The sequence below is a fragment of the Rhea americana genome, unplaced genomic scaffold (genome assembly GCF_003343005.1).
Source record: "Rhea americana isolate MKP2758 unplaced genomic scaffold, rheAme1 scaffold_21, whole genome shotgun sequence".
NCBI classification, from domain to species: Eukaryota; Metazoa; Chordata; class Aves; order Rheiformes; family Rheidae; genus Rhea; species Rhea americana.
This window is the reverse complement of record NW_028186258.1, coordinates 5,063,909-5,077,898: the sequence shown is the minus strand read 5'-3', so window position 1 is coordinate 5,077,898 and position 13,990 is coordinate 5,063,909. Positions and strand designations below refer to the sequence as shown.

General features: G+C 36.1%; 1 protein-coding gene across 6 annotated transcripts in view; it reads right to left on the bottom strand.

The window, feature by feature from the left end:
• Positions 1-4,493: 4,493 nt before the first annotated feature.
• ZNF207 (zinc finger protein 207) overlaps positions 4,494-13,990 on the bottom strand; it is a 12,375-nt gene continuing 2,878 nt past the window's right edge. The window contains exons 4-12 of one of the 6 annotated variants that reach the window (XM_085304674.1): positions 13,511-13,681; positions 12,996-13,071; positions 12,407-12,454; positions 10,248-10,318; positions 8,687-8,847; positions 7,776-7,868; positions 6,269-6,511; positions 5,438-5,600; positions 4,494-5,245 (exon numbers count right to left, since the gene is read on the bottom strand). In XM_085304674.1, the coding sequence (XP_085160800.1) occupies positions 5,085-5,245; positions 5,438-5,600; positions 6,269-6,511; positions 7,776-7,868; positions 8,687-8,847; positions 10,248-10,318; positions 12,407-12,454; positions 12,996-13,071; positions 13,511-13,681 (1,187 nt within the window). In that variant the 3' untranslated portion in view covers positions 4,494-5,084. The remainder of the gene's footprint in view (positions 5,246-5,437; positions 5,601-6,268; positions 6,512-7,775; positions 7,869-8,686; positions 8,848-10,247; positions 10,319-12,406; positions 12,455-12,995; positions 13,072-13,510; positions 13,682-13,990) is intronic. The other 5 variants (XM_085304675.1, XM_085304677.1, XM_085304676.1 and 2 more) reach the window with 5 other exon arrangements.

The following is a 13,990-nucleotide window of genomic DNA, read 5'->3' as shown; positions in this document are numbered from 1 at the left end:
GCTCTACATTAATATTTGTTGTGGTGCAGCTCACAAGTGTAGTAGTATTAATGTCAAAATACTCTTCTATATGGAAACTGTATTTTGTAGTTTGGATTACACAATTTTGTAACTATGAATGTCACCTATCAGTTAAAAACCTGTTCAAAGACGACACTGTAGTCACATTACCAAAAAACAAAACAGCACAAATACTACTGGGGTGAGGAGAAGGAGGGATGAGGGAAGGGAAGATGTGGCTGAAGGACTAGCTGACTGCCATGAAGAAAACACTCCAGTAAGAGAAAAGGCACCCAAACATCTTAAAACACGTTCCCTCCCCCTAAATCTCTTAAAAACACAGTAGTAATAAAAAGATAAATATTAATATAGAGCCCATCTACCAAAAGATTAAAAATCCTAAATTAAAATAAATTTAGGGGCCTTCACCAAACTTGCTGCAAGTTTGGGGACATAAATATCCAACAGCCATAAAGCTGTGAAAGCCCCCAGAATGAATAAAATAAATCCCACTTGCCTCAGACTGAACAGGGCACACTGAGACTCTGCCTCAGCCTGTCCTATGGCAGGGCTATAGGAAGAAGAAAAATTTAAATTTTAGAAAAAACATGACCCAATTAAGTGAAAGACATGCATTCAAAGTTAACAAAATTCCAGTGATCAAGCAAACAAAAGAAAATGATTGCTTTAGCACCTATTTTGTTAAGCCCAAACTAAACCTTTCATAGCTGGTAGCTATTTCTGAACTGGATAGGGTTTTTTTGCTTATTAACTTGATCAATGGAATGCAAGTCAAATGTCTTGGGGCATCTTCCCATAACTGATGGTATTTATCATACTAGTTCACAAAAGGTAAGAGTTATTCCATCAGCCACTGAAAAAGTTCACCCTCACCTTAATATATTACGTAGAAACTAGACCAGTACAATTATTAAGACATTAATTAATATTCAAGTAACCATTTTAAATTGCAGCCCCAGTTCATGGACTGGTATATCAGAGTCTAACAGAAGAGTCATAATGCCCTTCTTACTGTTTTTAAACTAAAGTAATCTTGACATTTTATTTATTTATTTATTTATTTTATCTTGTATTCAGAATTCTCTGGTTCCTGTAAAATAACTTCAGGTTATGTATGCCATTCAATTTTATCTGAGTTTTGAGAAAATAAATTACACAGTTCATATAGGCATTGCTCAAGTGCTCCATACACTCCAAATAACTGTAGAAACTATACAAGTCAGATGCAGCTGAATGTTTTTCTAGAAGCTTGTTCACGTTCTTCCATGCATGCACAGAGTGAGGAATAATTATCCACTGAAATTATTAGATATACATCCCAGCCTCAAATTTATTATCAGCACGTAAAACCTCACCTGGAGAAAAGGGCAGGGGGGGGAGAAATCTGAAAAGGTTCCCAGAAGAAAAATTATAGTTCATAAAAAACAGCTAACTTAACTAACATCAAAGGCAGAAGGATACCCTAGAAGCAGTACAAAACAGTTATATCAAGATGTCTGAGAAACTAACCTGGATTCTCTCAAGGTTCTCCCCAYGTCAGACTCATCATTTTGCCCCTAAAACCAGCAGACTGTTTGCCTCTCACACAGATACCGAGAGACTACGTAAAAAATAATTTATAAAATCTCATAAAAGTTCTAATGTCAAAATGCCAGCAATTTGCATAAACATCTTTTTCCATTTGAGTCTAAGTTTTCTTGCAGTCTGTTTATTGTATTCTACACTTGCATTACTGCTAATTTAAAAGTTCGTCAAAAGCCATTGGCAGAATTTGGTTTTATTATGACATATACCATGACAGATTTAGTCAATAACCAAAAACAAAGCTTCTGCTTACGCAGTTATTTCATTAGAGTCCTGTAACAGTTACAGAAAACATGCTTTCCTGCAGGTATAAAAGCTTCTGCTATCTATTTCCAAGGAGAGATTAACTAAAGCAAAAACCTGCTGGTATTGGCTGCATTACAACAAGACTTTGCTGGCATAGCTATGTCGATTAAGCTTTGTGYCATAAACCAAGCCTTTTTTTTCCTTTTCTTTTTTTTCTTTAATAAAGAACTACTACATACAAAGGTATAAGCAGTTTTTTTCTTTTGGGGAAATGCACCATAAATCCAACTCTCTGAACATTAAGAAGCAGTATCCAAAGAAATGAAGATAGGGATCAACAGACAACATATGCATTAAAATAGCTGTTTACACAAGAGTGCATAGTAAGGGCACAAGAGTAACTGAAGATAGCCACATCACAGCTCTTATAAGCACAGATATGAAAGGAACAAGAAAGGCATTATCTGCATGAAAAAACACAGAAAAGTTGTTCACCTGTTTGCTGCAGATTAAAGCATCAGATGACTATATTTGGTAGTGCTTAGTTGAGGGATTATCATAACATTATTATTAAGGAAAGTTCAATCCTTAAATGCTTACAAGCTCTTAAGTCCACACAGTACTAGCTACAAGGTGATGCTATTATCAGAACAGCTACATATTTACTACTTAAGAAAGGTAACTTTTTCTTAATTCTTACTCAAGACAACTTGCAGAATATGCTGAGTTAACAGTACATGCAGTAATGTTTTCAAATAGTTATCCCAGGAAAAACAGGGATCTGAAAACAACATACTAATAAAGTGAGTTACAGGAAGATAACAAAAGGAGAAGGTATATAACTTTACTATGGGCAGGAAGGCAAAGCATCCTTACAGCAGCAATAAGATCTTCAGAAAAAGCAAGAAGTTCCATAGTTTTACAAGTTAAGATCAATTTATAACATAGGAATTGCATAGTATTATGAAAAGGATGAGTGTAAGACATCATTACAATCTCTCTAGTGTTTTGTGAATTATTAGATGAAGAAAAAAACAGAAGAAAAATCAGAGCATCAAAAGTATTTGCATAGGCAGCACAGTTTGATCTCTAAGACATAGGTATAAAGCAAGGTGAAGAACTAACAAAAGATTTGACATCAAGGCCCACTCAGCACATTTGCAAGCCTATTACTGAACATCTGACAGGTGATCGATCAGCAGATACCAGTGACCAGAGAGAACTGCTTCTCAATAGAGGCTTGGAGTTATGGTCTTAAAAACACTTCAGCAAAAGTGCCTGACAATTTGTAATRTTTAAACTAAGGCCATTCAGCTGGAATTAGAACGTATTGGACGCTCTAGTATCTTTATGACTGTTCCATGAGCCCAGATCTTTGAAGCTGAGACACAGCTATATTACAGCTATATTATATTTCTGAACTATTAAGAGACTGTRCAGAATAAAGCCATATGAAGTACTTATATGCAGCTAAAAAAACCCTTTCAAAAATAAACCAAAAAACAAGAAATCCCAAACTCTACCCATCAACAGGAAAACCTATGGAACCTACCTCACAGACAAAAATGCTAATTATCTTACTACCTAACCTAAAGAAGAAATACTCTATAAACTAAATTGCAGTTAAGGCTTGAGGCTGGAACACGTATTTAAAGTTGACCTGCAAATGAAAAACTCCTCACCCTTTTTCCCCTGTTCCAAGAAGGCGACCAGGAAAATTATCACTTCTTTTTCCTCTCCAAAGTCGCCCTGTGCGTTTGCATTCTCATCAAAAATACAACATATTAACACGGTGATGTTAGACATTCAGAGAATTACAGTCTTGACTGTCATCTATCACTTTACTCTTATAAATAGATAAATGACTAATTCAAATTATTAAGATTTACGTTTGCCAACGAGGAAAATTGATGGAAATGTCTCCTGCTCTAGAAAATTCCATTAAATAACTCGGGAAACTCAGCCAACATCTGATCATAGTATATGGGATGTCTCACCCTTTAGAGTCAAATAAAATTGCAAATTCCACATATTTAAAGTAAAAACACAGTGTGTAACATACTACTCTCACTCCATCTCTCCTTTATACACCAAAAAAGCAGGACAAGTCACTCCCTCTTTTGCAGGTCAACTTCAATACAGTATTAACTGGAAATCGCTCACCCGTGTGTCATGCACCTAAGCTTCTAGAAATCTTCATCTAAAAGGCTCATGAAGTTCAYGCATTTGCACATTTGAAAAGAGTCAGCTGAAGAATGAACTAACAGGACACATCTGGCACTAGGATGCATCTTATAGCAATCATATCTACATCTTACAAGTGCCAGGACAAGAAGTCATTTAAAATCTATTCAGGATGAGAAAGCACAAATGAAGAAACACAGGCCATTAAGAGAAATTACATCTAAGAGTTAAGATGTGCCTCCTACAGCCTCATTTTTCAGGAGTCAGTTAATAAGTGTACAGGTCTTTCTCTACTCAGACGTGCAGCTAAACGAGTGCCTTAATTTTAGAACTAGGAATTCAGATTTTATCAGAACAGCACCAATAATCATGTTCATTACACCAATAGCTACAATAGCATGCATCTGTACAAACCTTTCAGGCAGTTGTCCACAGCTGGTCATGAATAAAAAGGCATGTAAATTTTTCTCTTCTTTTATTACAATTAAGTTTTTAACAGTACAGAAAAGTCACACGACCTTAGTGGGTCAGTTTACTTAAACCCTGAAACAGGAGGAACTCTAAATACATTAAATATTGTTACATGTTCAGACTTTTAAATGTACAGGTAGTTGGGAACAGTTACAGCCCTCACCAAACTGCGTTGGGGACATGAAGTCCAACAGCACTTGAAGTGCTGTGAAGGCATCATTTTACAAATAGCAACATAATGTTACAGAACTTGCCTTTAAGGTGGTATGTTCATGTAATTCCAGCGCCTTCACAATTTAACGAACCATATTTACTATACTTCACTTCTAAAAACCTAGATGAAACATGAAAAAGAAGCCATACAGTATAAATTGCAACATCAGGAAAAGTTCCTGTTATTATTCCAAATAATTTTTCCCGTGTAAAGTAAGAATGTCCAATAGTTCCTTGCATGTGGGAAGATACTTATTTTTTTTAAAGTCACAATGAAGCCTTAATTGACGGAAGCTTGGCTATATTAACAGCACAAGATGAGAAAAGGTTTAATCTCCAAACCTATTAGAGTGTGTGTAGTAGCATCAGTAGCGGCCACCTTGCGACATTACAGGAGGTCTCATTCCCATTGGAGGTCGAGGAGGTCCACTTTGGTAAGGGGGCACCATCGGAGGTCCCTGACCATAAGGAGGCATCGCTCCAGGAAGGTATCCTGGCATGCCCTGGTGATGAGCACCATACTGACCTATAAACAAAACATTTAAGATGCAAACAAGAATTCAAGTTTTTTAAAGCAGCTATTTTAGGTGTCAACAGTGGGCAGAAGCTGTATTTTTTGGAAAGCTGTTTCTTCACAGTATCTGCCATTTTAGATTTTTAAAAAGCTTATAGATGGAACAAATCCTTAAAGAAAGAAAACTAGGAAACTTATGATTACCATGAGGTGGCATAGGAGGTCTCATTCCTTGCTGCTGTGGAGGAATTCCTGGTTGGGGTGGCATCATACCTCCTATTGGTCCAACTGGTGGATTACCCAAGGATGCTTGTCCTGGTCGAGGAAGGTTACGCTGATATTTAGGCAGCTGTGCCCTTCTCTCTTCCTAAAACCAGGAACAGATGATTGTAACACACCCTAAGACTAAAGTTCACTAAAATCAAAGTAAATAAAAACGAAGTAGATTACATGTAATGAAACATTTCAACTGTCTCAAAACTTCAAAAAATGTTATTAACAGCATATTAACATTATGCAGCAACTTTTAACTTCTAGACTTTTTCCCCTTCAAAGTATTAACATTGTCAAATGTGGTATTCTGTACAGAGCACATAAAGCCTCATCCTCCCCCAGCTGAAGCAAGTCTCTTCATGACAAGCTGAGGCAAAACTAAAATACAGATCTAAAAATATCTGAACTGAAATTAAAGTTCATTTGTTTCATCCATAAATTCCTGATTCTTGACTGCTATAACAGCATTGAAACCACTTCAAACTCAAGTCTTTTGCTGTGAACTCACTGGCTATATCTAAACTTCAGTCTTAAGTCACATGCAGAAATGTGCAGGTGGCTTAGATCTGCAGTAGTATCATTACAATATGCTAGCCACCATTCTGTAACCAAATGTGTTCAGGATACAAGGCTCTTATTAGCACTCTGTTTTGCACTTTCACCATTATTATTGTTACTCAGAACACAGAAGAAGTCTTATCTAATCAGCCATATCAGCATAAATTGCATTTTTCAGTAAGACACTGAAAATATTTAACTTACCAGTGATATATCCTCATCTGGATGGATCAACTTACTGGTTGCACTGGTTGTTGTAAGGGTAGCAGGCTTACTTGTTATAGATGTAGCTGGTTTAGCTGCAGTACTGTTTGTTGTACTAGTGGTTGAGGCTGTAGACTGTGTGTAAGCAGGGAATGTAGGTTTTGGGGGTTCTGTTGTTGTTGCAGGTGTAGAATTCAAAGGTTTGAAATCAGTACCAACTGGACCTGGAACAGCTGCTGCAGCCTGTGAAACACAAGGATAGATCAATAGAAATATTTATTTCTCAAAGAATATGAAATAAACTTAAGTGATGTCTGTTAGACCTCTGAAACCTTCCAGTGAGATATATAATTAAAACAAGCTTGACAAAAAGTAAAAGTTCAGCCTTATCACATACTAAAGCAACTGAAAAAAAAAAGGGACAAAATAAAACCCAGTATATATATATATATACATAAATATACACGCACACACACACAGAGGAAAGTCTGAAAGTTGCAGGTCAAAAGCCACAACTAGAAAAAAAGGAAAAAAACAAAAAACTCTCCAAAATAAAATAATAATAATAAAAAAAAAACCCCACACCCATACACCAAAGTTTTTACCTCAAATACTGAGCTTGGTAAATGTCTACATATATCCTGAATCACTATTAACAGTCTAAATATAACTATCAATACACAGTTCTCATTAAATTATTAGCATACTTTAGCAATTATTAGTTTAAAATACAACCCAAAATGTTAGCATTCATTGAAATTAGGTATTTAGAAAGTGTTTAGCATTTAAGAAAGCTCTATTGTGTAAGATATTTTATTTTAAGCATTCTCTCCATAAAAATCACTGCAATATTTTCAACAAAGTACTGTATCTACAGATCTTTAATCTCATTTGCAACTGAAGAATCAGCTGAAGGCAGATATGAGCTTCACTAAAGATTCCAGCATCTCATCTTTCCTACACTGTTATTAAATTAAAACTATTAAACATGAAAAGTTTGCTTTACCAAGTTCTCTCTAAAGATGCAGCAATCTTGAAACAAGTTTTGCTTATGAGAGAATGCTTTTGTTTCTAGGCACTGTACATTTACATTTTGCCACTAAACTTTCTAATCAAAAATACTTATTTTCAGCATGTAATACAAATTACAAAATCCCCTACATCATGATGCATCATATTAAACAACATAAACTAAAAAGCCTTCACCATGCATCAAGCTAACCACTGCCCACTAAAATGCATTTATCTGCTTTCATGCTTTTTTAACCCTTTAGAACCAGGACGTAGCATTTCATTCTCTCACGCTGTCTAAGAAAAATTGGGCACTYAGACATGTTTATTTCTAGCAAGATGCAACTTGCAATCAAGGACTCTGCAGTTTTACTAGCTAAACATAATCAGGAATAACGAATTATCTGAAGATGTTTAGGCAATTTTAGGTTTTACAGAATGGTCCAAAGGGTTAAGTTGCAAAGCAATTTGTTTTTAACTGCGACTTCCTGCGTACTTGTGCTGCGCTAGGAAACAGAGCGTTAGAAGATGCTGACAGACTTTCTGAATTGGAGGAAGCTGTACTTGAGCTTGTGACAGGTGTCCCCATCTGTAGCATAAAAGAAAGGAAATAGTGAAAAGTCTCCAAACAAATGGGTGGAAAGTATCCAGATGAAAGGATTTCTTATGCAAGGGACTTAGTTTTTGTAAACAAGTTCATCCCTGCAGAAGTCCAAAATGCAAACAGGACACTATGAAGGTTTCTGTAACATACTTGAAAGCTAGTAACAGTTTAAGGACTGACTCACAGCACGTGCAATCAAAGGGTAGAGGTCACAAGCCATTTTAACCACCATCATTTCCCCACTTCCCTCCCCAAAGCACTTAAAACAAAATTTTACTGCCTTATTTTCTCATAAACCTTTTTAAGGAAAACAAACAAACAAACAAAAACACTCTTCCAGGCAATGTTTTAACCCAGTGCAAACACGACTATAGCACAAATTAGTTCATCCATGGACGAGAGCCCATTACGAAAAGAACCAGAGAGAACAAATCATGTCAAGATTCATACTTGGGAAATTTTAGGAAAAGTTCTATGCAGTCAGATTCCTGCAGTTGACTAACACTTCCCTTGCCCACCCAAAGCACCTTAAAAAAGATAAACTACACAGATTAAAGAGGTGTTTTGCCTACTCCTTTTCCCCCCTCACTTGCTTAGTAGGACTTCTCCCTGATTTCAGGGCTGTTGCTAGACAAACAAGAGTCTTTTAAAAGTTCATCAAGCACTACTCTGAATTAAGACTTGAAAATCACGACAAGCAAGAAATTTAACCAGCTATTTCTGGGGTCTCCTCAGTAGACAACGGCACAGTGACAATTTAAAGAATGTAAACAGAATAGATTGCAGGCTATGAGATACCTTACCTGCCCTGCACTTGGGAAGAGTGGTTTAGTAACTGGAGGTTGAGGGGTAGGTGCTGACGCAGCAGGAGCTGGAGGTCTGTTAAGAATACCCGGTGCTGTTACAGGCTGGGCTTGTGTCATCGGAGGCATCCCAGGACGAGGACCAACAGGTGGTGGCATACCTACAAGACAAAAAGAACGTGTAATGACTCTGGCTCAAGAAAGCAAGTGCAATCCTTTAAAAAATTCTGTTCCCAGTGTTCTTTAGAACGAAGTTTTCTCTCTGGGAAGATGTGTTTTTAGAGACAACTGTAAAAGAAATCATGACATTTCCCTGTCAACAACTATGTGTCCATGCACAGGCAACCACTTTTTGTGCTTTGTGCTACCACTTCAGTGACCAAAGAAGCTTATGCTTTCAGTAATTCAATGCCTTTAACTCAGTAACTGTTTCCAACACATCATGCCTATGCTGCCAAGTGGATAAGGCTGTTACAAAATCCAAAAGAGGCATTCTCTGTGAGAGAATGAAATGCTGAATGGTGTCAGAACTTCAACTGAAATATGCATCAGCTTTGCTGTGGGTCTTTAGCACAGTGAAATAGTGACACAAGAATTAACATTAATTATTATTTTGTATAAAAGGCACTCAGCTGGTATGCAAGTTAGCTGAAATTAACTGAAGCTGAAAAGGAAACAAGGATAAAAAAATGGCTCAGAATGTAAAAACCTAAACACTATCACTTCTTTATTTATATATATATTTTTTTTTGCATGCGATTTTTCAGTTTCAGATGCACGATACTGGAGTTCCTTTACTTTAGGGCAGAAATAGCCAAGATCTTGGTTGCATATCAAAGCCTTTTTGGAGCCAGTCACCATAGTAACAGGTACTTCATATTTAGGGAGCTCTAGGAGAGGTTCACAGATGGGAGCTCCACATAGGTTCCATCACATTACTGTGCAACAGAACCAGGTTGGATGTACAAGTATTATGACGAACCTCATTATGCCAGGCTCAGCTGCCCTATTGGCTTGCTTCTGTATCCAATCAGAAATTTGGTAATCCAGTAAATCTCAAGCCATCATAGCACAGCTGCTGGTCAGGTGGAATACCCTCAGAAATTAAGGCTGCTTAAAGAATTACATAAGCTCAAAAAGTAACGTTGGCCAGCTCTGTTCTATCTATACCAAGAGATGAAAATTTCAGTTAGTTTCTTTATACTGCAAGTTAATTACATGGGTATAGCATGAAGACCAGGCTCATTTCAAACATTTTCCATCATTTTGAGTTTCCAGCTGCAGTCACACAGAAAGAAAAGAAATAAAGAAAGGAGGGGAGAGTAAAGAGGTTAGGCAACACTAAAAATAGAAGRGCAATAGAAAGAACAAAACTGTATTCTAAATTTTATGTTCACAATAGCATCAAATGCCCTTGTGTTTTGTGCAAGAGTGGCTTCTGGGACAATTGACAAAGAAGTGCTAGCATACAGCCTTATTTTGTTTATATAAATCCTAGATCTAGGTAAAATAAATGTAATTTAGCTCTCAGCACTGTATGAGTTCAACAGCCCTGACCTACCTGGTGGCATTCCCGGCATAAGAGGTGGTATTCCTGGTCCAGGAGGCATCATCCCACCCATTGGCATCATCCTATTAAAAAGAAAATGAATACTAGTATGAATACTCAAGATTAACTATTAAGACAAGCAGCACATACCTGTATTAGATAAAAGGCATAGTAAATAACTTGAATTTCTCAACAGAAGCAATCCCAGTACAGCTGACTCCATAGTTAAGATATTTTTCTACCAGAAAAAACAACAAAACATACAAATCCCCAAAACATTTTCTATTTGAACATTAATTCCTTAAACTTTCGCTTCCTCTGTTAAAAGATTTCCAAAACTGTTGTCTCTGTTAAAATATATTCCAGGGTATTACTTTCAGAACAACATTCTAAGAATCTGAGCTGAACTTCAAAGTTTAAGTAGGAAAAACAGTTAACCTCAGATGTACTTTTGGTAATTTATCTTTGTGATATTACAAGTTTATTTGTAATTATGCAGCCTCATACTATTTTAAACACGTTATCCTTTCTCTAGTCTCTAGCAGAAAATCTAAACCTGTAAAACTAACCAAAAAGTACAGATAGAAGTACAGACTAAAGAGTAAGAAAATTTMTTGTTTTAATTACAATAAATATTTCTTGCACTCCAGGTTAAAAAACACACCACCATCACCAAAAAAAACCCCAAAACCCCCMAAAAAACACACTTTTCTGTCAGGAGTTCTCACCATGGTGTATCATCCCTTTATATTAAAAATGGGCTTTTTGCCTGCTACTGATAACCTGAAGGAAAAACTAGTCCATGGTTCCTAACAAAAAGGTGGCATTCAAAYGACTCCCTTTATTCTTTCGAACTGCACTAAAAATTATGTTCCCTTTCTACACTATACATACAACCTACAATGCAAGCAAATTCTTTCTACCTGAGGTTGCAACTCCATAGAAGATGAGCTGTCTACAACACTGAGTGGTTTTCAATTGGGAAACATATAACAATTCCTTAACAGGAAACAAACCAAAGAGCTTCAGTTTGCCTTCATTTTTCAGACACTCCAACCTGGATAAGGAATGCCTATCACTTTATTTATCAAGATAAGCAAGTATATAACAGGCAACTGCACAACAAAATCACATTAAGAATTTCTATTCTTCCCAATTTCTACTCTATATGACAATTGGGAAACTTTTTCTGTTACTGTTTTCAAAAAATCAAAACATCATAGAGTGCCAGCCTCCCTATGCAAGGCAAATGTCTTCCCAGATCTATTCTTTCTTATCCTCAACTTGTCTGTTACTGCTACAAAAGGAACAATAAGAGCAGATGTAGCAAGGACAAATGGAAAAACCCGAAACAAACAAAATCAAGTCAGATTTGCTGCCTACTGTCAAAAGAAAGATGACTTTGAGTGTTAAAATTACTGCAGCTCTAAGGTGAGTTACTTCCTAAGCCCTAGTTCTTGTTTACCCATTTTTATGCAAATAGAAATTATGCTAAATGGCAATCAAGTTATGCAAACAAAAGTTTAGATTAAGCAAGGTAAAAGCAYAATGCAACAACAACATTCCATAGAATTTCACCAAAACAGAAGTGCAACAGAGTTTTTTGGCAAATTCATTGTCTTTACTAGATGGCATTACACTCATCCAAAGTTGATCAAGAGTTTAAGGAGTCCTAAACACCAGCAAACCTGATAAAACTCTGTTCACTTTCTGCATAGAAAGCCTACAGAGTCATGACAARTATTTGCAAGATGTCTGAATATGTCATGACTTTTTCAATTCAAATACAATAGTATTTATGTCTCAAAAGAAAAAAAACTTCTCACCTTAGTTAACTTTTAAGTTTAAAAATGAGCTCCTGCAACAAGCCCTAAAGCACAAAGGACTAAGAACATGGAGCTGTAGTCTGGTGCAAGATAGAGGGATATAAACCAAAAGGGTCTATTCTCATCAATGCCTTGCAAAATATCTTTTTTATAACATACAGCTTTGTAATATTTAGACAAAAATAAAAACTTCATACTTTATACAGTAACAAAACCCAACAAGACATTTTCCCCATATATTTAGGCAATATTCAGGTTTTCACTTACACAATTTCAAACTTATCAAACATATGACATGAAATGGCATAATGAATGTACCTAGAATTACATTAATGAGATGCTTACATGTTTCCACCACAAAATGACTGCATGTATTTTCTCTGTTGATGTAATCTGTGAAAATTTATGACAAAATCAAAAATCTAACTGTGATTTTCCAAACACATTGTGATAGGGTACTGTGTCAACCCCAAACAAGCATAAAAAAAACCACCAACATCTTATACTTGCCCAAAGCTTAAGAAAAATTTAAACTGGCTAATAATTTGTTCCTGGTTAGGTCCATGACCTATAAGCAGATACACTATACATATATATATGTGTATATATATGTATGTGTATATATATATGCAATACACAACACAATTGTGGTTCACAGAAAGCTGTAAACCAACATAGCAATGTTTTACATGGCAATAATACTGCTCAGGGAAAATAGAAGAATCCATATTTTACATGTGAACTGAGTTTGATCTTATTTTTAATGTTGGTTTATAGCCATCCAGATCTTTGTTTAGTCTTAACGTTAACGAACAAAATTAAACAGTTCACGGGTTCCCACATACATTTTTCTAATTAGCTTTACTTCTTCTGTACCACATTGTTTAAAATATATCGTATGAACACATGATATTAAGTCCTCCCTGATACTCACCCCGGTGGCATTCCAGGCATAACTGGAGGCATTCCAGGCATCATAGGTGGAACACCTGCCATTAACGGTGGTATACCTWAATAAATAAATAAACATCCATCAACGTATGCTTTTTAACAAATCTCGTAAGAAAGTAAGACCGGACAGATGATTAGAAGAAGTTCTAAAACATTATTTTTTTTAATATACCCCTTATAAAGAATGAAATATAAAACTTTCAAGCAAATCTGATTTAGATCTTTCATTTCCTGATCAGTTTTACCACCATATTAACACTGCTTCCATCTAGATGCAAGCATTATGTATCTTAGTCTTCTGCTCAATTGAAAATARGCACATGTATGTGATGGGGGGGAGGGTTAAGAAATATCCAGAAAACCACTTCCAAGCACCTCAAGCTATTTTGCAACCTTTAACACCAGAGTGTCAGTAGGGGTAATCATTATTCCAGCACACAAGTAGCAAACTGCATTTCTACTCAGCTTTTTAATAGCTACCTCAAAATACTATGTTACCTGGAGGCATTCCTGGTGCACCTGGTACTGGAGGCAAACCTGGTTGTGCCATTGGGGGAATGTACCCCTGCTGTGGCTGAACCTGTTGTGGTTGAAATGAAGTTGAAGCTGCAGATTCATCATCTTCATACTCATCAGAATCATCTTGTTGTTTCTTTTTCTGGCTTTCTGCTAAATAGTATGATGTATAAGGTCAGACTGAAGGTAAGTTATATTCTGTAAGTTTACATGTTATCTGGAATATTCCAATTTAAAAAAATAAAAATTTCAAACCTTACCATCACATTCAAAAATTCATAAATTAAACTATGTGAACTTACCACTATACACACAAATAATAAAAGGGGAGGAAAAGTCACTCACACCATAATGACCCTCAACATAAATGAGGGTCTTTTTCATGCTGGTCAGAGTAAGTCACAGAAATTCAAGCACAGTTAAATCTAACAGCAAAGAAATCTGAGTACTCCTGCATCATCA